General features: G+C 48.0%; 1 protein-coding gene and 1 long non-coding RNA gene across 2 annotated transcripts; both read left to right on the top strand.

The window, feature by feature from the left end:
- Positions 1 to 759: 759 nt before the first annotated feature.
- LOC144180508 (uncharacterized) lies at positions 760 to 14,852 on the top strand. Its single transcript, XR_013324445.1, has 4 exons — positions 760 to 859; positions 3,258 to 3,290; positions 5,817 to 5,858; positions 14,759 to 14,852. It is a non-coding gene; the product is annotated as an uncharacterized LOC144180508 (long non-coding RNA).
- Positions 14,853 to 17,236: 2,384 nt separating this feature from the next.
- On the top strand, positions 17,237 to 26,896 carry LOC144179947 (uncharacterized). Its single transcript, XM_077708363.1, has 6 exons — positions 17,237 to 17,518; positions 22,411 to 22,529; positions 23,133 to 23,256; positions 24,227 to 24,385; positions 25,124 to 25,255; positions 26,692 to 26,896. The coding sequence occupies exons 1-6, from the start codon at positions 17,237 to 17,239 to the stop codon at positions 26,875 to 26,877; spliced, it is 1,002 nt and encodes a 333-aa protein (XP_077564489.1). The 3' UTR covers positions 26,878 to 26,896.
- The last annotated feature ends 227 nt before the right edge of the window (positions 26,897 to 27,123 follow it).

The raw sequence follows: 27,123 nt of genomic DNA, 5'->3' as shown, positions 1-27,123 counted from the left end.
CGTACCTTATATCGTTCCGTTCAGATGGGGCTACTGTGCTTCGCTTCGCCTAGCAAAGGCAAAGCGAAGTAGTGCATTATGGCCCTAATGAGCGCCGACAGTTGGCGCTTCGATGCCAGCGCCTACGTGCACGGGGGACGCGCAGGGTAACCTGCGGAAAAGCCTGAAAGGCAACGACGGCGGAGTAAGACTGGTAAGATGGACGCCGACTTGCAAATATCGCGCTCGTGGCACGGTCCGCTGCTCCTTTCGTTGAAGCGGACCAGGCGTTCGCCAAACGATTCGCTGACAACCCGTTTGGTTTCGTTCGCACGGACGGTATCCGAGCGCCTGTGTTTTCAGTCGGATTTACGCAATGCTCCGGCGCGTGCAATCCGGTGTTTAACGTTGATGCGTATAACGGTGCCATACCGACGAAATATAAATAGCGATGTGCAAGTTCATATCGATGCGTAAGAAGCATTCAACTGCTCCTGGGAAGGCACATTTCACTTTCGTGTTTTACCAGTTCCTATGGAAGAGGAATCAATCAAATGTTTTGTTATAATGGCGGATGGAGGTTATATTATGGTCTGTTGCTGCTGAACAGCTGATGTGTTCATTTTATCTTAGTTACGTAATCGCTAGGTGTACTGAAACTACGCAAAATTCATAGTTTCAAATCTCGGTGCACTATTTATCTTCGTGGTCAGGAAGCAAATTTTTGGATAACCTTAGCTAGGAAATGTGTCATTGAAATTCTCATCAAACACGCGTGAAATTTTCGGGGGTTCTAACTTCATTCTGATTCGTCTTACCCCAGACGACACCGGGACCTCGGGCCTGACAACGCCGGTACAACACTTTCTGGACGAAGGCAGTAAGTGATGTAGGTCTTAGCCATCTAGACTCTAACAATGTCGTTTTCTTTGACAATGCATGCGCACGCACACCAGGTGGTGAAAATTATTCTGAAGCCCTAAATTACGAGCACCTTATAGCCAAATTACAGCTTCGGCGCGTTACATAAAATTTGAACACACACACGTAAATAAGAGAAGAAGCTACAATACGAGGCTATCTTGATATGAAATATGACGAACAAACGTTACATTATTCAGAGCGGGATAAACAAGATATGCATTAAGACCAGTGTCATCGCTTTCATTGCAGCTCATTCGTTAAGGATGCACGGGAATGTTTAAACTGCACTCCACATTTTTGGCATCCCATATTTGGTGCATAAGCATGCCTTCAATCTACATAAAAGATATGACAAATGTTACTAAGGAAAAGTGCGAAATTGCTCCAGACACCGCTGGTTCGTCCCGTATATAACCTAGATTGAATTTTTATTTTCGTTTTTTTTTGTTACTTCAGTTGTTTAGTGGCTGTTTTCTAACGTTCATATATGTTGTTGCGTTGAAAGCGTTTCATCGAACGGTTTTCAACCACAAAACGCAATTTTATCTTAACGTTACAGCTAATATTGGGCCTCCTCGATTATCAGTCGCGGATCGTCCCCGGACTGCCCGAGACGCGATACGGCGCCCGATTTTCTCATGTATTCCAATGGGGCTCCCGGTCCTAACGTGGTCCTCGGACTACCCGCGGACCGTCCAGGACTGGTAAATCGAGGATGCCATTATACAATGCTTAAGTTCTCGCGACGCCGGTGGTTTTTATTAGCTCGTTTTGTTCCGTGGTTACCGCGAAAAAAAAAAAACACTTTTGCCTTACCTTATCAGAATATCCAGCACGACGTACCTCAGTCGCTTCTTTGTTTGTGCAGCCCTGGTGGTGAAATGTAGTGCTCAGAACGGCGAGGAGAGGGCAAAATGAGGGATGGGTAGATGGCGACTAAATACCGTACTCGTGTAGAAGGCAAGGAGTTACAGGCAGCCAGTGCCATTGCTAAAGCGAGCAAGCTCGACCCCTCAGGCGCTTAGAGGGCTAAGCATCGTTTGCATTGTGTATGAGGGACGTGCGAGAAACGCCATGTTGCGGACTTCTGAAGCCGTATCAAGGCGTGCGCATGAAGAAAGGCTCAATTCGCTAGGGGTAAGAGCGAGTTGGTGACGCATTACTAAAGATACACCAATCAATCCTTTCTTCGAAGTCGAAAGCCCTAGATTGTGCGCTCACTGAAAAGAGTGGTATAGTTCTTGCGCTGCAGGAGGACGGCTTTCTCTGAGATAGTAGTACTAGTGGGGTCAGGGTAACGGAGTGACGGAGACTTAAAGGGCCTCCGCGACGCCCAGGGCTCTGGCCGTGATGGTCTCTTTGTAATGAGGTCAGAGCTCCCCAGAACCTAAGGAGTTCCATTGCACGAGGTGTTCCACAGCACCATACTTAAGAAAGAAGCCGGCGCCCGCAATCGGCATCCCTCAATGAACGTGGGTCGCTTTACGGGGCGTTCAATAGCGCCAGTTTAAACTCGGCGGTAGCTGGAAACGTGCTCAGCAGTGCACCGCAGATGAAGGGAGAGAAAGAACAAGCGGTGAAATTCACCTATGTCGTCAACTCTTCCTTCGCTCGGCGGCATGATCGAGCAGCGAAGCAACGAGTTATAGACAGGTCGAACGAATCCGAGAGTGTTAAGGAGGATCGCGAAGCAAAGCGCCTGCAAGCGACAAGATTGCAGAGCCCTTCGAAAACGCGAGGGGAAACCGGGATCTCATGCGTTCAGCTAGACGTTCATGCGTTCGCATTGACAACCCCGAGGAAATGTTAGCCCTTCTTGTATATTTTTTGTCCGGTTTGCAAGTCACACTAAAAAAGTACAAATATCAGAAGATGTGCTTCTTGTTTCTCACAGGGTACGTGGGTTTTTTGCTGATAGTGGGTAGGTTATGAGCACGAACCCTGCTCGCAACCGGTGTTTAGGTGTTGTGCCGTAGTCCTCCTTTTTCCTCTGGTATCGCTTAGGCTTTGCTCTTACTGTCACTGACCCTGGTATTCGAATCCCTCTTGTACTTGAACCTCCAGTGAAAGGGGTCCATAAAATAGATTTTGGCAAGTAAAAGAATGAATCCACCACTCACTCGAGCAAAGGAAACATGTGGAGTGCAGGACAGACTGAGAAAACCGCCATGAGTTTCCAAGAGCAAAAGGAGCCGCTAGTCATTCACTGCGTACCCACATTGCTTAGCAGCTCATGGAAACACACTCGTTACTCGACGCTGGTACTAACGAATGTTGTTGTAGTGTTAAAGAAACAAGATTTCTCAATGCCACGCTTGAACCTCTACAGGACTAATATGCGTCCTTCTTTGCAGATCGTCTGGCTCAAGTGAACGGCCGCCCTAAAAGTAAGCTATAGACATAGCTTTTAATGTGCGTGAGTAGTTCCGATGCAGAAAAATGCACTAATGATTACCATACTCTCTAATGCGAAATGTCTGCGCAGCGCGAACTTCAGTCTTCTAGGTCACGGCGCGTATCTACTGTGTCTCAGGAAGGGATCGCGCGATCAGCGAACATTCGGCGGCGCGCGCTACTGTGCTGTTACGTCGCAGCGCGTCGCCGCAGCCAGACACCATGTCGATGATGATGATTGGGTTTTATGGCGCAAGGCCGGCTAAGAGCAAAGAGTGCCAAGGGAAAACCAGACACCATGTTGCTGGAAATCGCTTTTTGCAAATGCCAGGTGGTTCGCATGAGCCCCGCAAGGAAGAGTAGCGGCTGGCAAGAGTGCAACGGGGAGGCAGTGAGAGATATGACGTCATAGCAGCGCGTGCCGCACTCAATCCCTCAGCCCCCCCCCCCCCCCCTCGAACCCACACTTTTGCCAGACGCTCCAATGAACGTCTCGTGCGGGCTCAGCACATCGCATCCCTCTCACCTGTTCATCACACTTTCCTCCACCGTTTTCTTTCTGCCTTCGCTCTCTCTGTTACAACACCGTCGCCGTTGCCGCCGCCAAACCGCAGTAGCAGCCGCCAGAGTGGGTAGTGGTGATTTATAAAAAAGCAGAAAAGAGAAAAGAACTGGGGATATTTTTGAACTCATCAAGGAGTTAACCCTCATACAACCCAGTCCAGGGAAGGGAAGGAGGGTTTCGAAGGATAGGAGGAGAGAAAGAGGGAAGAAGGAGGTGAGTGGGGGACAGCTATAACGGCTACGAACGCTGCACTAGTCCTGTTCCGCCAGAAGGCTTGCGCACAAAAATTAAAAATTAGTTTTCCCAAGGGTATAGCTAGTAGCGCTACGACAGCAAGAATGCCGAAGTACGCCTCTGAAGCAACATGTTCGTTTTTTGAAACGCTGTTTCCCACTACGGAACAATAATGTTTTCCTGTATCAGTCATAAATGTAGGCCCATTTTTTGCCACATTTTGGCAATTTTTGGCATTCGGAACTTCCTGGAGGGTAGAGCTCGTTGGGGGTGTATATTTTGTTTCGGCGTATTCTAGAGAAATTCACCATAAGGCAAACTTTTTTTAGACTGGAATCAACATAGAAAAAACTACACAGCCAGAATTCTTTATGTGAATTTGCACACTTTACTAGGGCCTAAGCGTAGCACTGCGATTTAATGCATGACCTGGTAATCGACCACCAGCACACTTTTACGGACTGGATTAGAGTACCTGTTGGCTGCAGGCGGTTATGACTGCGACACCATTTTGAAAGGGGCGGACCTCTCTTGAGCGGACTCATTACCTTATATTCAGAACGAAAAACACTCACGTCCCGTGTGAGACACTGCAGCCTAAAATTTCTAGAGATGCTGTAAACCCAGAAGCATTTCCTTGGTTATAAAAAAACTGGAGCAGTGGGTTGTTACGGAACGCGTGCGACATAAGGTCTTAACACTGCACACGATTATTCCTCTTTTACAAGGTATTTGAAACACTACGATAGCGGGAGGGGGGGAGGGGGGAGAGGAATCATTCCCATTTGGAGCAGTACGGCTGAAAGGGTTCTGAAACAGTTTTTGAGTAACACAAATAAACAGGAGCAATCAGAAATACAGTTACCATCCGGAGAGGGTTAATTGAGCTGAATATCGTTGCTTCAACGAGACACAGAATGCTCCCAACGCTGAGAAGCATTCTGCATAAAATTCTGCTTGAACGTTGTAGACGATCATAACGCCACTAAAATTGGGCCCAATTGTTCATAATTAGCACATCTTTGTGTTTGTGCACGTCAAAAACTCGTGACCATATAGGAAAGTGTGCCCATTCGCAAAGCTGCGGGTAATGCCCACCGGCACCTTTGTAACGGTACAATAGCTTTCTGGCAGGCTTAACAGAGATCGCCGTCATGCAGTGTAAACTGCAGTTTTTGTAAAACTCAGGCGGGTAGACCATAGAGAAATTCTAGTGTAAATCTTGCGCAAACCATCATCTTTGTTGAGATTTGCAGTTTCATTCGAGTCGCCGCCGAAACTCAGCATGGGTTTACTTTGGACGGCATTACGGAAGAAAGGGAAAGAAATGTTCGCTTCTCTGGTGTACCGAAAATTAGTTAAATCTAGGCGCATCCAAAATTCTTGCACAAGAATACTGCTCAAGCTATTTTTTGTGAGACGCAAGGTGCCGCGGCGTGCTGGCGGAGTCTGCTTAGGACCTCCGTAACAAGGTTTTCCCTTTAAACCAATTTTCTTTCAGGCGCTAACCGATCTACTTCTTTCTTAGCGGTAGACATTTGCCACTATTTTTCGGTTGAAACTTGAATCGCGAAATACTCCTTTAAGAAGTGCTTACTGCGAAGCAGTTTATGCATGCCGCGCAATACAATTTAGATGTTTGGAACACATGGGCTCTAACATTGCTCATGTATCGTTTACAATGCGCAACGCCCGGCTGGTTCTATGCCACCCTTTGCAGAATTCCTCTTCCGAGAGTGGGCCACGGCCAAACGCCGTGCAGGTGCGTACGTTATCCTCATCTTTTGGAATCCTGCAAAGTAGTCTAAAGTAGCGTGTACACGGGAGGAATTGCCTCTCACTTCAAAACGGAGGACAATGCACACGAATTTGGTGATATTATACAAAGTTTATATCGTTCGGCGTTACAGTTGGGGATCATTAATTAATCGCATTGAGCATTGAGCACTCTGATATAATTCCTTGTGCATTGCCATAGGGAGAGGTTTGAGTTAGTATGTTAGTACGTACAGTCGGGAACATAATTTTGCAGACCACGCGAGCGCGTGGCAAAAGCCACCGATGCGCGCTCTGGAGGCCCGGCGCCTGTTGTCGAGACCAGCGCGGCGCGCATGCGCGTCCTGTTTTACTTGCAGGCACGCCGATTTTCTCGCTTCCTGCAGCGGTGCTCCAATGGTCACTCAAGCACCGCATAGCGACGCCTTTGTAGCATTCCTTTCTTCCCGATGGCAGGGAGGCCGCTAGGGGGCCAGCGGGCGCGGCGTGTGTCACGTCGACTCCGTAAAATGATAAATTTCTCTAGCGGAACTAAGCAAATTTTGGCCTGAAACTGGTGTGAGTTCACTCCGGAAGTGACGAGGATCCTGTGGATACCAAATCAAGCCCGTGAGTGAACTTTTTAAGACTTTATTCCATCTTCCGCGGTCGACCACGCCGAACGCCTAGCTAAGCCTACGTTAGGCCTGGCAGCCCAGCAGCCCGGGCGGCAGCCGCCAGCCTCGGCGGCAGCTCGCGGTCGCCATCATGGTGATGGAAGTGACAGTCAACGGCACGGACATCGATCCGGCGGAGCTGAAAAAGTCGAATTGGGTAACGAAAGTGACCAAGAAAGTCAAGGAGCTCCAACAACAGGGGCAGCGAGAAAGTCAAGCTGGTGTTTCGGGCGCGGCCGTAACAGCTGCGGTCGGAATGGAGCGAAATGCGAAAGTGTTTTTCACAAACGTGACCGCAAAACAAGAACATAAGATGAAGCTAACCGGCAAGCAGCTGGCAGAAAAATCGATCGCGTCGAACCTTCCGAGGCTACCGCACGCGGATTACAAAGTGATTATACGACCCAAGGAAGGGCTCGCACTCACCAAGCTTTCGCTACCCGTTATCGGGGGGCTACTGAGACTATCAGCCGCCATAGAGTGGAAAAAAAGACAAGAAGAAGACCGGGTCGTGATGAACGACAAGCAGGGGACGATAACCTACAGCACACCTAAAGAAGAAGACGCCGTCAAAATGCTTGCGTTGAGACGGCTGCAAGTCGAAGGCAAGGAGTTTGAAGTTCTGACCTACATGGCTGCACCCGACAACTGCGGCAGAGGAGTGGTACATGGACTAGACCCAAGGCTGGCCGAAGAAGAGCTGGAGACTGCCTTTTCCCACCCCGCAAACCCCCCTATCATTGGAGTGCGAAGAATGGGAAACTCCGCCTCGGTGATCATCACCTTCGCTGGCCCCCAAGTCCCCAGGTGGATGCTCTGCTTCGGGGCGCCCATGAAATGCTACCTCTACAGAAAAAGGTACGAGGTGTGCTTCAAGTGCGGCGACATCGGCCACCGGTCGGACGTCTGCAACAACCCTACGGAGACGTGCAAAGGATGCGGTGAACCATCGCCGACGAACGAACATCGATGCGAACCTAAATGCAAGTTGTGTGGCAAAGAGCACATGACGGGGGACAAGAGGTGCAAAGCCCTTTTCCGAACTCCCTATATCGTCAAGAAAAGACAGTGGGAGCGCAAGCTCGAAGCGGAAGCGCGGAAGCAAGAAGAAGAGGAGAAAAAGAAGAAACTCGGCACACGCAGCTCGCCACGCACAAGCAGAAAGGACCAAAACCAGGACCGCTCGAGGAGCAAGTCCAGGCAACGCAGCAGGTCGAGGAACCGATCGGAATCCTTCCCTCGCCTGCCACCGTTGAGGACTGAAACATCAAACACCAAGGACTCACGTGACAGTGGCAGTGTTCGTGCAACCTCGGGATATCCGGCAACAATCGCACCAAAGGTAGGTTGGGTGGGTAGGGCCGCCCAGGATGCTAATGCGGAAATCTTAAATGCCCTTAAGGAGCAGAATAGGATCCTGATGGAACAAAATGCAGAACTAAAGAAGCAGTTAGACGAACTTAAGTCAGATTTGATTAAAAAAACAGAGCAGGAGGCTACACCGGCTCTGGCAGTCAGTCCTCCTCCCTTCAAGAAAGTTAAATCCAGGCAGAATGAAGAGGGCGTCAAATACGAGAATAGGATAACGAACCTAGAATCGGAATGCAACTCGATAAAGGGCATGCTAGAGTCGATACTTGAACAAGTAAAATCGCTGGGCAGCGCTATGGAACAGATGAAAGGTGAAATCCAATTCAGGGACAAACAAATTCAATGGCTATACGGGGAAGCTCAGTCAAAGCAAACGACACGAACTCAGGATGACACCAAAATGCAGCAATAACACGATCTGGCAATGGAATTGTAGGGGCTTCATCAATAAACGTGCGGTCTTACAGGCATTTCTCGATGGAAGCGATCGCCCGGAGGTCATTGCAGTTCAGGAATGCGGGAAAAATTCAAAATTGGCGGGATATAAATCCTACCCGGGCATTGGAAACGATACCCAGGTAGTCACTTTTGTCAAGAGAAATGTAACGGCAATGCAGCATGAGACGGGGAACACCGAAATCGACCACTCGCTGGTGGAGCTCATACCGCGCAAACGTGCGCAAAGGAATCTATACGTACTAAATATCTACAGTTCACCCAAGCAAAGAAAATGTGATTTCGGGGACCTGTTTCTCAAAGTAAAAAGCCTAGCCCAGGGCGACCCTCTGCTGGTAGTGGGGGACTTCAATGCTCCACACCCAGCCTGGGGTTACAAACACACTCTAGCTAAAGGTAGGGCGTTATGGGAGAAAGTTCAACATCACAACCTGGTGCTGATTACAGACCCGATGCGACCGACGAGGCAGGGAAACAGCGTGTCAGCAGACACGACGCCAGATCTGACCCTCACGCACGGCGGTATCGAGGCCACGTGGTGTAATACCGGGGAAGACCTAGGCAGTGATCACAAGATCATAGAGATCGTGGTTAGCAACGGACCCCCAGTTCCGAAGAAGCGCAAGCACAGAGTAACTAACTGGGAGGCCTTCAGGAATATAGGTACAGATAACGAACCCATAGAAGATATTGGGGCATGGAGTAGGAAGATAATCGATGCCACCCAAACGGCCACAGACGAGCTGGAGGTGGACGAGGTGCTTGAGATAGTCGACAGCCACCTCATCGGCCTCTGGAGGAAAAAGAGAGACATAGAGGAGAAAATCCGAAACAAGAGGTGGGATAGGATTCATAGGAACCTCCGTAAGAGGATAGCCATCCTAAACAAACAGATCGAGGAATACTCGCTAGAGCTGACCAAACAAAATTGGGGAAATATATGCGACCAAATGAACAGAGAACTCAGCAGCGCGAAAACGTGGAAATTACTCCGGCACCTGCTTGACCCGGATAAGACTAGATCAGAAGCGCAACAGCAACTTCAGAGACTCGTTTACAAATTCGACGGCTCCTCGAAAGAGCTACTAGACGAGGTTCGCAATCGCTACCTAAGTCCACCCACTCGCGAAACTCTGCCCGACTACACAGGTTCCGCGAATGAGGCCCTGGATGCCCCCCTAACGGTAGCGGAGGTTAGAGCCGAAATTAACCGTCTCAGGACCAAAACGGCTGCGGGCCCGGACCGAGTCAGTAACAAAATGCTAAGAAACCTAAACGACGAGTCCATCTGCAACCTAACTAATTATATGCAGAGATGTTGGGATAGAGGAGAGATACCTCCGCAATGGAAAGAGGCTAATTTAGCCCTCATTCCAAAACCAGGAAAGAAGCTCGGACTCGAAAACCTCAGGCCAATCTCCATCACGTCGTGTGTAGGAAAACTGATGGAACACGTCATCCAAAATAGACTCAGCAGGTACCTTGAGGACAAAGAGCTCTATCCAGACACCATGATCGGCTTCAGGGCCAAACTTTCCGCCTGCGACGTGATGCTCCAGATTAAAGAGGAAATCATAGAGAAAGTTACCCAAGACACCAGAGTTATCGTTGGCCTAGACGTCGCTAAGGCTTTTGATAATGTAAAGCATACCGCAATCCTGAACAACCTGAGCTCACTAAACGTAGGTGTAAAAACATATAACTACGTGAGGGATTTTCTCTCTAACCGGACAGCGACCATAAAGCTAGGGGGAGCATCCCTCGAAAACATACAACTCGGAAATCGGGGAACGCCGCAGGGGTCGGTCTTATCCCCTACCCTTTTCAACATCGCCATGATAGGGCTCCCCGAGAGACTCAATAGGATAGAGGACCTACATTACACCATATATGCAGACGACCTCACGTTATGGGTCAACCATGGCAGCGATGGGCACATTGAGGAAGTCCTCCAAAAGGCCATATGCGAGGTCGAAAAATATCTAGAGCCAATAGGGCTAAAATGCTCTGCGGAAAAATCGGAGGCACTGTTCATTGTTCCTAACAATTTTAGGAAGGCCTTTCGAAACGATTATGACATAATGCTGAGAGCCGGCGGAAGACCGATCCCCGCGGTAGAACGCATCAGGGTACTCGGACTTTACGTCCAGGCAAATGGCAAAAACACAGAGACAATTAGGAAACTAGAAAACAGTATAGAGCAAATCTGTAGAATGTTAAAACGCATATCAAACAAACACGGTGGGATGAAGGAAGCAAACCTCCTCAGGCTGTTTCAGACCTTTGGCGTTAGCCGCATTCTGTTTGTTGCCCCGTTCCTGAAACTCACCAAGGCAGAGAAAAGTAAGTTAGACATTATCATAAGAAAAGGTATCAAAAGTGCATTGGGTCTTCCCCCGAACACCTCGACGGCCAAGATACTCAGCCTAGGCGTCTCGAACACCATAGACGAGCTCATCGAGACGACCAAGGCGTCACAGCAACAACGACTGCTAGGCAGCAGAACAGGTCGGAGAATACTAGAACGACTGGGTTACAAATCCAGAGAGATTGCAAAGGACATGAAGGACCTCCCTAAGAATGTTAGAGAAAAGCTAACAATATCGCCCCTGCCCAGGAACATGAATCCGGCATATCACGAGGGCAGACGTAGGAGCAGGGCCATCACCCTGCAAATCAGATACGGAGGCCGGCCGGACGTCCTATACACCGACGCCGCAGAACACATAGGAAAGAAAGCTTACACGGCAGTGGCAGTAACGGAAGACGGCGTCCCGCACTCATGCTGCACAATACTTAGTTGCGACACGCAAGATGCTGAGGAGGCTGCCATCGCCCTGGCGCTTACTAAGCCAGGAACGAGGGTGATAGTTAGCGACTCTAAGTCAGCCATTAGAAATTACGACCGAGGCAGGATTTCCAACGCTGCCTGGAAAATTCTCGCAAATGCGGAAGTGACAGCGGAACAGGTAACGCTTATTTGGGCTCCAGCTCATCGGGGTCTCATCGGGAACGAAAAGGCGCATGCGGCCGCCCGAGGTCTTACTTTCCGGACGATCGCCGAGGATGCCCTAGACCCGTTTGTACAACCATCCCCGAGGGTAGAGGAACTGGGAAATTTTCACGAAATTGCCCAACATTATAGACTAGCGCGTAAGGTACCTCCCCCGGCTAATCCACAGCTTAGCAGGAAAGAAGAGGTCTACTGGAGGAAATTACAAACTGGGGTCTTCGCAAACCCTTTATTATACAGCAAATGGCACCCCAAAGTATACGACTCTAGATGCAAGAACTGTAACGGCGTCGCGGACCTCGTCCACATGGCGTGGACGTGTCCCTCTTACAACAAACCTCATAGAAATACTGCATCCTGGGAGGTCCTGCTACTCAGCCTGGCCTCAAGCACTCAGCGAAATGTCATCGGTCTCGCCTTAGAAGCCGCCGTGTCCCAAGGGATCCCGGCCGACTGATGGGGGGGGGGGGAGGGGGCACTGAGCTTACTCTGTGCCTTTGACTGGTGCAAATAAAGTTTCTTCCTCCTCCTCCTCCTCCCGATGGCACATTTGGGGCTTAACGTGACGATTGCGAGGGCTTTGGCGCAAGTGCTGCTCGCGTCATGATAAACACTTGCGCGTCATGTTTTATTTGTTTGTTTTATGCTTTATCGTTTACAGACGATGAAACTAGCGGCTTGCGAACGGCATCCACGAATGAAGCTCGTACGAAGAACAGTCTCATGGTACCGCGCACACTACCGACGACGAAATGCCAGCTATATGAATAGCGACCCTTTATTCACCTTGCTTATTGTGTAATTTGGCCACTGAACATATATTCCAGCTCGCTCTCCGCTGCCCATAAAGTAGGTGATTTGCAAGTTTGATAAAAGAAATTATTTCGATGTTTTTGCTTCCTACTTCATCACTTAAAAATGATAGAAATACGTACTCACATAAATTGTCTGTTCGCTCTGCCCGTTGCATCTGTAAAATTGGCACCTCGGGCTCACATTGAATGCCGTAAAATTATTCGCTACTTTTGAGAAGCTGTTTTTCAAAGGGACCTTTACCGGCTTACTAATAGGCCAAGAGATGCTGTTAGCCGAGGAATTCATTCCTACGGGGATGAATTGCTTCAAGGCCGGAACAATTCTTCAAGGTCGGCTTGCATTGATTGATTATGAGGTTTTAGCGCTCCGATGCTACAAAGCCGATAAGGCGCATCGTAGTTGAAAGCTCCGGATTAATTTTGATTACCTGGAATATGTAACATGCACCGAAATCCCGAACACACTTGAGCATTCTCTCTTTTCGCCTCCATCAGAAAAGGGCCACCTTGCAGATGACCAGCGAAGCGGAAGGACAAGGTCAGCAAAAAAAACAGGACAAGCTGATTGTTTTTCAGTGGTTAAACACCCGTTCATTAGTGACAAAACATTCGAAAGGCCCTAAGCAGCAATTAATATTACGGCGAAAAGTAGCGAATAAGGTTATGGCGTTCTTTGACGGGAACCCGAGGTGCCGTTTTGAATAATGCCGACGCGCCGAACGAACAGACAATACATATGGGTATGTCTTAGAATCATTTTCAAGTAAGGAAGTGGACATCAAAATAAAACGGAGGATTTCTTTTATCAAACTTGCAAATCGCCTACCTTATGGGCAGCGGAGATCGAGCTGGAATATACGTTCAGTGCCCAAATTACACAATAAACAAGGTGAATAAGGGTTCGCTATTCATATAGCTGGCATTTCGTCCTCGGTAGCGCGGTCCCGTGAGACTGCGCTTCGTACGAGCTTCATTCGGGGACGCCGTTCGCAAGCCGCTAGTCTCATCGTCTATAAACGATAAAGCACAAAACAAACAAGTAAAACATCACGCGCAAGGGTTTATCAGGACACGAGCCGCACTTGCGCCAAATCCCTCGTAATCGTTACGTCAGGCCCCAAATGTGCCATCTGGAAGAAAGGAATGCTACAAAGGCGTCGCTATGTGGTGCTTGAGGGCTTGAGTGACCGTTGCAGCACCGGTAGGAAGCGAGAAAATCGGGTGTGCCTGCGAGTAAAACAGGACGCGCATGCGCGCCGCGGCGGTCTCAACAACAGGCGCCGGGCCTCCAGAGCGCGCATCGGTGGCTTTTGCCACGTGCTCGCGTGGTCTGCAAAATTAAGTCCCCGACTGTACATGATTACTGCAAATATTGGACATTAGGAGTAGGTTTAAAGACATTCTTGTGCAGTTATACTTTTTGATTTGTCAGTTTATTATTGCTGGCCAGCTTTAGAACGGGCTACGAAATTTGTAAACGCCCTAAGCTTTATTTAATAAATGCATCAAAAGGAAAGAAGTATAACGGATTGGAAACAAGTGCCTCGTAACAGGCCAACGTTGGTTCTATACATCCGAATTCAAATTTAGGTTAAAAGTGGCTCATTCTTGGAATAGCCACACAGACGGGAGTAGTTGTGGGGGAAAACAAATATCTTGATATAGGGACAAAATAAGTACATTTGGAGACAAAGAACTCATGGACAGCGCGATATAGCTGACATTGGAGGTCTGTTGGAAAGGCCCTCTTTCTTCAGTTTACTGAAGATCATTGTGATAACGTTGATGATGATGAATACTATTCTTTTTTAACGATGAGGACAATAGCGATGGACCTTTTATTCTCCCGACGCGGCTAGGTAACTTTTAGGTGGAAATTCTTTTACAGATGCGCTATCCGGGTAGAATTACTGTACAAGCCCTGTAAAGATGGCCCTTTGAAAATTAAAAAACACTTAAAAAAGGCCAGGAAATGAATGCGGAAACCCCTTGACACGTCGGAAGCAAGCTGGCTTATACAAATAGTGCTGTTCGCAGTAGTGAATTAGGTATTCCACTTTTTCTTCACTGTAATTTTTACTGCGTTGGGGGCTTGGAAGCGAAATAATCTTGATTCACTTCAGAACTGTGTGAGCATTATACGGTCCTGTGTAAGATGAGCTAAGTTGCGGTAGAAGTTCAAGCTACATGGCGACTCAATATTACTTATTTGTAGAACAAAACACATCAAGTATCCCTCCAGGACAATTTTCTCACGCTTTTCAAGTACACAGGCATTGCTTTTCAAATATTACGGGCTTTAGTCATTTGCTTACGTGATAGCCATAGTGAATCACTCAATTTGGTCAAGTAAATTTTTCCATGAAATAAACAGTTCTGCGTCACAGCTTACAATGCAGTCCTTACACTACCTACTCGTCGAAATATATGCGCTTAGAAGGGTTCATTTTTACTTTCTCTGCACTGTTTATAGAGCACACGTGACAAACCTATGCCGCCGTTCGTTGTGGTGGTGGTGGTGATGGAGGAATCCTTCACAGTGATGTTCAATCGTGTCACCTTCACGTTATTTCAGTGTTACAAGCGGAACGTGTGGACAGCAAACCAGCGACTACCACGCTTCGTCCTACGACCGAAAAGCTGAGCAAAACGCACAATTATTCTATCGGTAAGAATATCTACCTCCTTCAGTTCGTTGTCATCAAGGCGGCTACATGTGCGGAATTCGGAATTCGTGCACAAAGTTCTTATTGGAATCTTTAACGTAGTCGGTGGCTGTGAAATGGACCTGGCGGAACGCCCAAATGTTACGGTAAAAAGCGTACAGTGAGGAACAAACAAGGCTGAGAGACACACGAAACAACACGTGCGCTCGTGTTGCTTTGTTTTAAAATCATTTCTTATGTGCCCGCGCTGCACATTTTGAAGTGATCAACTATCATGCCTTACAAGTTCTTACTTCCCGCATTCAAGTACGGGGCTTTCTCTGCGGGCTAAAAGGCCCAGGAGGGAGTTGTGAGAATCGGCGACACACTTTACCCAGTGGCAACACAACCAAACATAAAGAATTCCCTATTTTTGAACTCACCCGGAAATTCCCTGACGGTTAGATTAAGTTAATGTCAGCTTCCTGTCTTGTTATAAGCGACACGCCGCCTCATCCTGCGGGCCAAAATGTGTAAGCACCTCCTCAGGTGTTATCCCAGTAAACTGCCTGTAATATCACCTTTTCCGCGTTTGAGACGACACTCCATGGTACGCAGGCGGCCAGTCCCCCGTTCAGCTGCTTTGTTTCTTCGGGGCCACGTTCGACGGCCCGTGGCCCACTGGCCTGTGCAGCCACCTGGTGTGCAGTGGCTCAACCCTGGCCACCGGCAAAAGCTGGGTGCAACTCGACAAAAGGCCTGCGGCTCATAGAGGTGCTCCACTTTTCTCCCTTCTTAGTCATATGGAAGGTGCTTCCTTGCTTGTTCAGTTATGCGGCAAAGTTACTGGGAGCGAAACAATCATCCATAGTGCTGCCTGTCACTGGCCTCGCTTACGGGAGTGCTAATGGAGTATTGATAGTATTATATCTAGACAAACAAAATAACTCAAAAGGGCCATTAAGACAAAACAAGTTTCTTTTATTCCGAACACTTTCTTTTTATAGTACCCGCAGCGACCTACGCAAGAAAGCAATTCTTTATTTACTGAAAAATTAAAACAATTTAGGCGAGAATTTATGTTCCCCCGCTTTATTGTGCGCCTCGTGCCGTCAACAATGACCCTGTGGGAAGGAGCCTACAAGGAAAGTTAGTATGTTGACTGCGGCTGCCGCTACCAGCAAACCGCCTCTTTCGTAACCATGGTTATCAAAGGGGCGGTTTGCGGGATCTCTTTATTGATGCGGTATCAATACCATTCAAGAATCGCTGTTCACACATGGCTTCTTCTGACCGGATTTCTACCTGCAATAGTTTGGTTGCGGCTCATAATAATCGTTTCGTAAAACATTAGGTATGAACTCGTAAAAAGCGGAACGTAAGTAGGAGTGTCTCTTATGTCAGTTGATCAGTGCCCTGTCAGACAACCCCAACGTTCCCTGCATTTCTCCTAATCATACTGCGTCTGTCGGCATTGAGCCACACTGCCACTGTATAGGTTTAACTATCTTATTGTTACTTCTATTGTTTTTCCCAGCATTCATACTGCAATAAAGCGAATTTGTACTAATTCAAACGCTAATATCTCGCTCTGCAAGCATACAATCCCTCTTTAACTTGCATCGGATTTTTCGGCCTTAGCCAATCGCTACAAGCGACCCAAATACGTCACAAGCTCAGTTCGGGGGAAGTAGCTGGTGAGCCGCATACCTGTCTGTATTCCTCGTTATATACGTTATATGAGGGACGTTTGCATTAAAGGGGTGCCGAGTTATTCTACAGGGGCAGTATGTCGAATGAGCCCAACTTGAGTCTTCTAGAGTCCAACTAGAGTCTTCATGGTCCCTTTACAGCGCGATTGTGCTCAAGGATGCCATGCTGCTCCTGCAGCTATTATCCAGGTGTGACCATGATCGAAAAGAGATCACCTGTATCTGAGAGGGAGTAGTGGAGTAAACAAGAAGAGGATGAGCGAAAAAGGGGAAAATTATTTTTGTATTCTTCGCTCCCAACTTTTTTTCGCTGTTCCTTTTTCTGCATACCATGCACACTTTGAGACATGCAACGTCGACATGCTTCCGCTGTTTCCACTAATCAAGGCTCAAATGCCCGCGAGGAGAGTCATGCTGTACTACAATGAGTTTGCTTGCTTTCCCGTAGACATACACTGACGCCATAAAAAGGCTTCTTGAAATATTTCGGAAACAATTACTAAACTGAGTTGACTGGCCGTGTCAGACTATTGCTAACCGACAAGTCAGCAGAACACACCAGTAGTGTTCGCTCTGCAACACGGCATGTTGGCATGCCTTCTCTCTACGCACTTTCCTTCTCTCTACGCGAGTACCGTGTCACGGTGTGACGTCACGGTGCAATGTCACGGTGGGAGGTTTATCCTCACCGTGTCAATGAACGCAGCGTTCCGGCGGTTCTTGGCGCTGAAGGAGAAACAAGAAGGAAAGCGCTACGGCCACTCGCAGCTGGTGCTCGGGGTCAGCGATCCTCCGACAAAGCTAGGTGCTGCGGACACGAGCGACTCGTGGCCCCTGGCCTTCGCAGAGCAGGTCACGGCGCGGGAGTTGGCCCTACGCGCGGCCAGCTGGCTAGGGAAACGGCACCTCGACGGACTCGCCTTTCTCGGGCAACGCCTGGACCCCGAACGCGTGCCCATATACATCACGATTCTCAAGGTCTGTAGGCGGATATTCTCTAGTTACAATACTCAAAGTGTGTAGTCGGGCACCTTCCAACGATTCCTTAAAATTATACGACAATAGTACGACTAGATGAACAAAGGGCGTGTTGCGAATTGGACACTTCCCAACAGGGCGCACATTGCTGGGTGTGTGCCAAGCTACGGTGTTCTGTGCGTTCCTCCGAGTCCTTCAAAGTTCCTTAGGGTTCATTTGTACTGTTTTATACGTCTAATTATTTGTAGTACGTTCACACTAAGCCTACAAGCTCACAACAAACAACATCTGCCCAGTCAAAAGGAAGTCTGAAATTGAATAAATATTAGGGCTAGTTTTTTCTTATTATTCACTGTGCTTGTTCACTTCACAAAAACACGAAGACTGGCAAAAATCACTTCACTTGTGCATCTTCCCTCTTCTTAAGGGAACCCGAAATACAACTATCAAGTTTTTTTAACAAAAATAGAACATTCAGGTAGACATCTCAGTGTTTATTAAGATTGGAAAAATGCTAATTGCGGAGAAGTAGCGATATAAACGTCGCATTTTTCTCCTTTTCTCCACCCTCGCCCAACTGCTCCCCCGCCCTCCCCCCCCCCCCCCCCCCCCCCGACTCGATGTCCTAAACAAGAATATCGTGTTGGCGTCATCCGTTCAAGAGAAATACGCAATGCTTGGGTGAAATTCAGAGGTTTTCTGCTTCAAAAATGTATAATTCGCGTCCGTTTCAGTTGTCACGTAAGCACACTTGCAAAGTCTCTGACCAATGACGTCAGCAGAAACCTACGCCTCGCCTGCCTTGGGCTCCGTCGCACCTGATCACCTGCTTTCAGCCAATCAGGGCTCACCTGAAGCAGATACTTTGAAACGAACATGACATGTATTGATTGATTGAATAAACTTTGTTCAAGACAGGAAGCGCGATATTAGGGCGACCGCCCGGGGAGAGGCGTAATCAGCACAGGATGCCTTGGAGGTGACCCGCTCGCGTTGCCGTTGCTACCAGCATGCGCTGGGAGAGGGGTCGGAGCTGGCCAGAAACTCCACCCACTGCTGTGTGGTAATGTTGGGGGGGTGGACTGGGTAGTGGTGTCTGAGTATTCACGGTAATGTGTAGGGAGTTTCATGCATGGAAAAAACTGACATGTGGCTCGGTACTGGGTAAGGAGCATGATGTGGTAGAGTGTATTGTGGGGGAAGGGATTTGTCTGTAGCTTGCGTAGTGTAATTGCGTCGGTCCTGGAGAGAGCATGGTCATTAGGTGGGTATTTCCGTCGTTGTAGCCTATAGTGGGCGGTGAGGACATCGGCGTATGTGAGGAGAGGCGTGAACAGGGTTGTGGGTGGGGCGAAAGGGGAGGGAGTTATTAGGGCAGTCGGCAACGGCCTGGAGTACATGTTCGCGGGCCGCGGCATGAGCCGCTTCATTGTCTTCTAATCCCATGTGACCTGGAGTCCATACGATATGTACGAGGGGCAGATGGAGATTCTGACGTAAAATTATTCGTTCCTTTTTGTCATGGTGGGCTTGAGCGGAATAGCCGAGTGCGGTGAGTAGGTTCCGGCCAGTGGTTGTGAGGGTGAGCCGACGTAGTTGCGTGGCTTTGTGGGCTTCGATAAGTTCTTGCCATGTATTGTGGAGGCCAATTTGGAGTAATTTCTTCGTTGCTGTAGTAGAAGGAAGACAGAGCGCTGTCTTGTAGGTTTGGTGGATTAGAATGTCGAGCTTCTTGATTTCTGTAGTCTTGAAGAGTAGGTATGGTGTGCCATACGTGACGGGACTTGTTAGAAGTGCTTGGAGGAGTCTCGTGGTGTCATGCTCTTTAAGGCCGTGAGGTCTTCGTATACTCGATGTAGGTGTGTTAGGTGGGTTACTGTGCGCTGTTTGTGACAGGGAACCATCTTGTGGGATATTGAGACCTAATGTATGCGAAGTTGAAAAGCATGGGAGATTCCTTTTCCGTTTAAGGTAACTGCTGGAAGAGGAATTTCAACCTTGGGACACGCAATGTCGGTTTTGTGAGTCAGAAGCGATTATTTTTCGGGTGCACATGCATGACACGGACGAAAGAATAAAATTCTGCCCCTGGTTCGCGCGGCATTGCGTATTTTGTTGCGAATATTCTATGTCGCACCACAATACGAAGGACGCCATGGTCGCCACAATATAATGGCCATCAAGTTTCCTACAGGCGAAGATCATTTTTATTTACTTTTTCAATAAGCAATGAAGACCGGTAGCAGTTCGTAATGCCACACACACAGAAAAAATTGCGACCTTCTTGCAGCGTTGAAGCGAAAACCTTCGGTGCACTCCGGAGTAACGGAAAGCACTTGTTTGTCAGCCTAACACGCTGTATTACGGGATAGAAGTATACAGTGTAATTTCGCATTACCGTCGTCATCATGATTACCTACCATAAGTGGTTCTGTTCGGGTCTCAGGATCCCAACTGATCATTATGTAATGTGTTTTTCAAGGTCAAGGCAGACAGGGGGGCGAGATGTCTCCCATTTCATGTTTGCCACTCTCTAAAGAATGCCAAATCACACTAGTGGTGCAAGGCTGGAGCAACGCGGAGCTAGGGGTGGCCCAGCTTCTTTCAGTTTTGCCAAGTTTTGCTAGCTCTTCCTAGGCTTTCTTAAGTTTTGTTAGGCTTTGCGATGTTCTTTCTAGGCTAGGCTTAATGTTTTGGGGTGAGGCCAATTTTAGCCGGATTTTGCAAGGCCGTTCGGTCGGCCTCCAACACTGACAGCAGATCACGGGAGGAAGAAGCTGGGTCAAGCCTGTGCCAATTTTTTGCGTTTTAGTAGACCAAGAAAGACTGTCACCTTTCAAATAGTAGAGTATGGGGTGCGCATACGCATATACCCTTGTGCTCACACTTGACCAGGCGCGGAAGCCGGCTTCACTGTTATGAGACCCGATCTGCGGAGCGGCACCTTTTACAGGCGGAGCAGTTTGCATTCGTATTTTTTTTCGCGAACGCCGCCGGACAAAGCTCAAGCTTAAACACCTCGACTGTTAAAAAAAACAATTACGGCCCCCGTTGCAGTAGTGACTAAACGCAAGGACTGTTGTCTTCTGACGCCTGACAGTCTAAGCCCACAATCACTCAGCCGTTTTTCACCTCATCACGTCACCGTCACGTCACTGCCTTCCGCCTTGGGCGACCGTTTCTCGGGTGATTTCTCGCCGAAAGAGGTGCGGCGGTGACGGGAAACCGAGCTTTACGTTTCCGTTCCGTCAATGCGACAGGACCACGCCTCGTGGTAAACCAGCCAATCGGAAAACAAATTTGTACGGCTAAACTTACCTAAAAGTGAGCACACGTAAAAATCGAAGCCTTATTAATTAAATTTATTTGCTTTTCAGATTAAGCACGCTCAATTCTAGGCTACACTGATCACTAGGCAGACGACCCTGTACGCAGACGGAGAGCTCCAGCATTAACGCTACTCCGTTTACGTCTCCCTCACGGTTTCTTGACGTGACGGTGTCGTGACGGAGAAGGTGACGGCTGTGTGAATGAGGGCTAATTGTTGCTGAATATGGCTGCTTTGGCACGCCTAGCTTCTACCTGTGCAAATTTCCGAGCCGTACGACCCCCTGAAGCTCTGGAAGAGATACAAACGGCGAATACTTTCCGCCACCCGGATGCTTACAAGACCCCTTACCCCCGTCTAATCTACCTCTTCGTTCGGCGGACCTTGCAGCGTTGTACCGAAATGACAATGTCGCACTCCGTAGAAGTGACCCCGCCCTCCTCAACCTACCTTCTACAGAAGACACACGGGGATACCGGCGGTGATAGATAGCTGTCTTCCCGACGCGCACAAGCAGTAGTTGTGAAATGTAGAATTTATTTACAGCTTTTACCGGGAGAGTTTCCAATATAACTTACAATAGAACACAAGAACACAATACAATACAATACAATACAATACAATACAATACAATACAATACAATACAATACAATACAATACAATACAATACAATACAATACAATACAATACAATATAACGGAGCGGGGAACATAACAAAACCGATGCATTCAAAGGAGGTTCAAAGTCAAGCTATCTCCAGCGCCGGGACTGTTCTAATCTACCAAACGCTGTCATCATCGGTAGCTTATGAGGCTAAGTAGCAGAAAACCTTTGAATCTCACGCCAATTGTATCAAGAAGTACGCACTAACCATGTTTCATGATGGCTGGGGAAATGAAATACGTGGTCTATATTGAAGCCGTTGTACTCCTCGTGCAAACAATATCGCACTTTAAACGGTTCCCGTTTCGCCCCATTATACTCGACCATGTTTCTTTTGTTGACTAGTTTCAACACTATCAGAAAGACGTTGACTTTTTTTACAGCGCCGAATACGAACTTCACAGTTCCTTTGAATGTTCAGCACTTGTCGCTGTTTCACGCGGGGTGCGGGCACTACATTTCGAACTTCTTTAAGGCTGCACGGGTTAGTTTGTAGTTGCGTAAATTTGAGTTTGAAAAATAGAGGCGTAGTCGAAATCCCTGTAGCCGTAAACGCAAACGACCAGAAAATCTAACACATCTCTAAAACATCGTTCCTCCCCCAACAGCCCCAAATAGGATTCCACTGTGCACTGCACTTAGACAAAACAGCTGAAGGTATGCTGACTCATTACATGCAATTGCATCCCTTTTAGAAGCAATGTCAAACCCCTCGATCCAAGCATTTTTTCGTAGTTGCGTTCCAGGATTCTTCGATCATAAACCTCCAGTTTGTTTCTTACTTCGATTGCACATAGCGGTACTTACGTAACTGACTTACCCTTTGTCTTTGTCATGCTGTATTTATGAACCGCACCAGAGTGACATGCCTGTCAATTGTTTTGCACGTGTCACCCGCAGGAGTTCCGGGCTGCCTTCTCGAGGAAGTTCCTCCTTCTGTTCAGCGTCATCTGGCTCCACAATATTGAGAACAGGGTGAAGCATTTCTTCCTCGAGCCCCGCGTCAAGAAACTGCTCAGGTGAGAGCTCTATTTAAAATGTCACTTTGCCGCCGCGACTATTTGGGACGCCTTTAAAACTTTCTTTTCAGCCTGACCCATACCCTGAGTAAAAAAAAATGACGGTTCCTGTCGCAAACGAATCAATAATTTCGATTTGCTTTGAGGTAAACAACAATTCAACATGTCATATTTTCACTGCGTGACGTCAACGCCGAGAAAACAATATTCAGGAAACATGTTGGGCCAAATTTTGTAGCTGGTCTATTTTGTGTCTGACAACGACGATTAGTTGCTTAGGAGAATTCGAGTGAAGCAGATTCATGGGCGTTTCAGCAGTGTATACTTCGAGTCCATGTTTAAACATCGTGAGAGGAGCGAAGCACCACAGATCGCAATTTATTATTGTATGCATGAATTAAAACTGCGTACTTCATGCTGTGCTTCGTTTTTTTCTGAGTACTTCATTCAGCTAGCTGTACCAGACGCACAAAAATATTTTAGTTCCAAAACTGCGACTTTAAAAACTAATCTGACGGGGTGTTAGGATGACATGTAGGTTGTTAAAGTTCTGCTCGCATGTGAGCAACCCTAGTCATACCACGTGGTATGCACACGCTGTAGGTTGGCAGACTTCACGCTCCTGGAGACGCACATTCCACCGCACAGGGACGGCGAGTGCAGCACGTTCTTGCCGAACGCCTTCAGCCGCTCAGCGCAGGACGCCAACCACAGCACGTTCGTCATGGTGCGTGACTACGCCTACGCCTCTTTTCAACAAGTCTTAATCTGATGTAAAGTACCTTGTTAACCTCCAAGGAGGAGGATCAAACCTGTCTTCATACCCTTCCACAACCACGGCATAGTTATGACCAAGAAATATGTTGCGGGAAGGACGCCGGCTGGGTGGGCCGGGAAAGCTTCTTGCGGTTGTGTGGCACGTAAGGCTAAGAACCGGATTGAAAAGAGCTCGTTGGAAACATTACGCAATGCACCGAAAAATTCGTTTCTACTTTACGTACCTAATACTCGTGCAAGTAACTTAAGCAAGCAAGGATATACTTCTAAAGGCGCAAGGTGGGCTCTTTCTGGGGCGCCTACTCAGACGCGAGCATAGTGGTATTTAGGGATACAGGCATGAACCAATTAAATGCGGATGCAAAACCAACCAGAACTCTTCTCTAGCGCAGTTTCTTTCAGTATCAGTACAAGTAAAGTAGCCAGAACGTGCTTTCACAATTACAATGTAGGGACGGCTACAATATTCTTGGATAAATCCAGCGCGTATTCAGACGAAGACAGAAGGAAGTAACCACAAGGACAGCCGCTGGTTACTTCCTTCTGTCTTCGTCTGAATTCGCGCTGGTTTTATCCAAGAATGTCTCAATTCCAACTAGCCCAGCTTGCAACCCTCCTGTACAATATTCTCCAAGAAAAGGAGATATCATTTGATCTCCAGGAACATTATCCTTGGATTGCCCATGTTCAGATTCACATTTGCGTCTCCTCTTATGCAACAATAAAACAGTTGTCACACACACAGGACTATGAAAACGACCTGAACAATACGATGGCGTTAGTATCACTGTAAAATTTAAGGTTACCGTTTCGTGAAGCATTTCCAGTATACCGAATAAGCCTGAAGGAAACAGAAACCTTAGAAACCGTTCCTGAACGAGACCTGAGCTAGGTGCCCTTTTTGTGCTCTCTGTGCGCAGAATCCCCTACTCGGCTGGATGGACCGGGCGGCAGATCAGGTGGGACAGGGTTCAGTGTGCTTCACTATGACGCTGGCGGTCATGCGGTTTCTGCTGCCCCGAAAGCACGCCCACTTCGGAGAACCCTGCCAGGACTTCTACCCGGCCTCGTACATGCAGGCAAGCGGTGGTGCCTAGTGAATAAATAAATTAAGGAGTGTAACCTTGGCAACCATACCTATTGCAGCTTGTTTTTATTCAAAAGCATGCGTAAATTAAAATGCGAGGTGTTTGCTCTCTTGTAAGAAATTCAAAGGTAAAAAATGAGTAACAGCGGACGCGTTCATAGTTTTTATGAATACGTCACCGCATTTACTAAGACTTTGAAACGAAGATACTGTTAGTTATCTAGCTCTTATTTCTGCTTGGAGGCACTACGAAGGCTACAGCAATTACGCGGTCGGTTACTGTTCTTTTGAATTTCCGTTGCATTCTTCCTAAAACCATGGACTAATACCGCGAATATAAACTGGGAACCAGCGAATATATGCTTTCGTAAGTCAAATGATTTCCGGGACCGCAGAGTGAACAAGAGATGAGAGTTTTCTGAGCGAGGGTTTATTCTGGGTGCTGCTAAATGAGATAAAACTAGGCTTGCTTATTTCGCTTACAAAATATGTAAAAGTTGGGAATGCCAGCGTGTTACCACAAGGACAGAAAAAGGGTTGTGAAAGGCACGATGCATGACGTCCGGCTGCAAAATTGTTTTTTAGGGGTTGGTCACGGCACTGTTTGCGCTCATCTCCGTAAAATTTATATTCCGTCTTGATGCATTCATTTGTATTAATCGCATCGCGGGTTGCTTCGTTTGCAACTCACAAGTCTCTACAGCTGCGGAGATTTTTCTTCTTTCGACAGAACTGCCGGCTTTGGGAGGACATCCGATTCGACCGCTCCAGCGCCGCCAACTACGCCGAAGTGCCCTTCAAGCCCGGCATGAGCTACCATCGTCTGGACACCTTTGACAGCATTGCATCGCTCGACACTAAGGTCAGCCTGTGCAGTACTAACACCCCGCTTGCTCGTTGGTTATCACAGAGTTCACCGTAAAGCTATAGTCAAATCTACTGTCTCTCTTTGTGACGGCCGTCCATCGGCTAAAAGCTTTTTCATCCAAACCCAACGTAATAGCGAACGTCAACTTTAAAGCAAACCCAACCATCTGTAATTGAATTGGCCTTGTCCTGCACGTGGTGTACGGGGCTTGAACAGGACTGGAGACACCATGACCCAGTTTAAACGGCCACTGCTTAGACCCTGTATGATGAATTGATCTCAGAACCAAAAGTGCGGCTACTGGTGGCAGAGACATTTAAGGCTCTGCCTGCGGGTTCTGACTCCAAATTCAGTGCATGGGTAGATATAGTAGACGGTGCTCTGCTCCTGGGGCAGAGCACCGCTACTATAGCCCTGCAGCGGCCGCGCCTCAACAGCCGCCGGAGTACTTTACATTCTGCAAAGTGCACTCTGAGATGGTGTAGTTAGAGCCCACCTTTTTCTCCGCGTTGACATGCGCGCGGGACCCAGACGTTGGCGGTACTCTCGTCAGTTCAGCCAGGGCTGATTCCCGCTATAAAAAAAGAGAAACAAGGAAAATGCGAACTGAAGTTGCAGCATATCATAGGCTTTGACGTGACATTGTGGTGTTTCGGATTTTCTGGCAGTTAACGCAAGCATTAGGCACAGCTGCAAAGTTGGAAATGGAGGTTTACAAACTAGAACCAGATTTCTCTGTTACCTGTATATATAGCCTATAACGAACTTGGGTCATAGGCACCATTTCCCATGGCTTCACTTCTTCATCGCCAGTGAGGCATGCGGACAAACGTAATAGGTAACGCCTCTTTACTTCTTTTCACTCGGATATTCCTGTCTCTTAAGCGTGAGCAGCATTGTGCACTTAAATGAAGTACCAGTGTTCGATTTAAACTTATAAAATGTACCACTTCCTCCTGGATAGAATGACCCGTGTTATCCACGGTCCCGTACTAAAACAAGGTCCCCTCTTTCGAACGTCGAACTTCCTTAGCTACCATCACCGAAAACCTATCGGGCGCACCGCCTAACGAAAGTCAAACCAGACTAAAACATATTGCCAGGTGAAGAAGACGAGGTTGTAGAGTTGCACACACCTACATGCCCACCGATCTACCAAGGAGGCGATGTACACGGAGGCTCATGTCGGTGCCCGTGCAAAGATAGCGACCGTCCATTAAAGTCCATCTCGTTGATCACCTTCCACCATGGTGCGCGTCATTTGTTCTGCCACCACGTAACGATATGAAGGCGGCGGCGTTGGCGCAAAACTAAGGGGCCCTACTTTTACCGCGTTGTGCGATGCGTTGGGCCCTGTTACAGGAGCTTAGTGCTGCGGGTATCGCAAACATTGAATATACGACAAACCTTTTTTTTTTTGTCCGTTGCAGCTGGAAAACATAAGGTCGCAGTATCCGCGCCTGTGTGTGGCTTTGGTCCACGTTGACTTTGATGACTACCTGGGCACATGTAGCAATGGGCGTGGACCTTTTGCGCGCCTGTCGGCGGCGCACGACGTCCTCCGGCGCTTCGTCGTCACCGCGCAGTTCTACGTCGACCTGCGTCGCCGCCGATAACGTTGCGACACCGTGTTCGCCGCCCCGTGCCGGCCCATATGAAACATGCGTGGACAGCGTTCGTGACGTGCCACGTCTGCGTCGTTCTTGCGTGTGTTGTTTATTATTCGTATTATTGCTTTCTGTGATGCTATTAAACGTTACATCGGTAACGCGAACGATGTTGACTATATAAGTGCAACAACTCGAAGGGGCTACGGCTTTCAAGCGCCTCTCATGATGAGCTGGATATGTCATAAACCTTGT

The sequence above is a fragment of the Haemaphysalis longicornis genome, unplaced genomic scaffold (genome assembly GCF_048455015.1).
Source record: "Haemaphysalis longicornis isolate Haplotype H1 unplaced genomic scaffold, Haemaphysalis longicornis Haplotype H1 scaffold_4, whole genome shotgun sequence".
Classification (NCBI taxonomy): Eukaryota; Metazoa; Arthropoda; class Arachnida; order Ixodida; family Ixodidae; genus Haemaphysalis; species Haemaphysalis longicornis.
This window is presented reverse-complemented; position numbering and strand designations above follow the sequence as displayed.

Bases quoted from the DNA above. Each gene is read 5' to 3' on its own strand.
- LOC144179947 (XM_077708363.1), top strand. From the start codon at position 17,237: ATGAACGCAGCGTTCCGGCGGTTCTTGGCGCTGAAGGAGAAACAAGAA. The intron at 17,519-22,410 runs GTCTGTAGGCGG...TGTCACCCGCAG, and splicing joins TATACATCACGATTCTCAAG to GAGTTCCGGGCTGCCTTCTC. The intron at 24,386-25,123 runs GCAAGCGGTGGT...TTCTTTCGACAG, and splicing joins ACCCGGCCTCGTACATGCAG to AACTGCCGGCTTTGGGAGGA.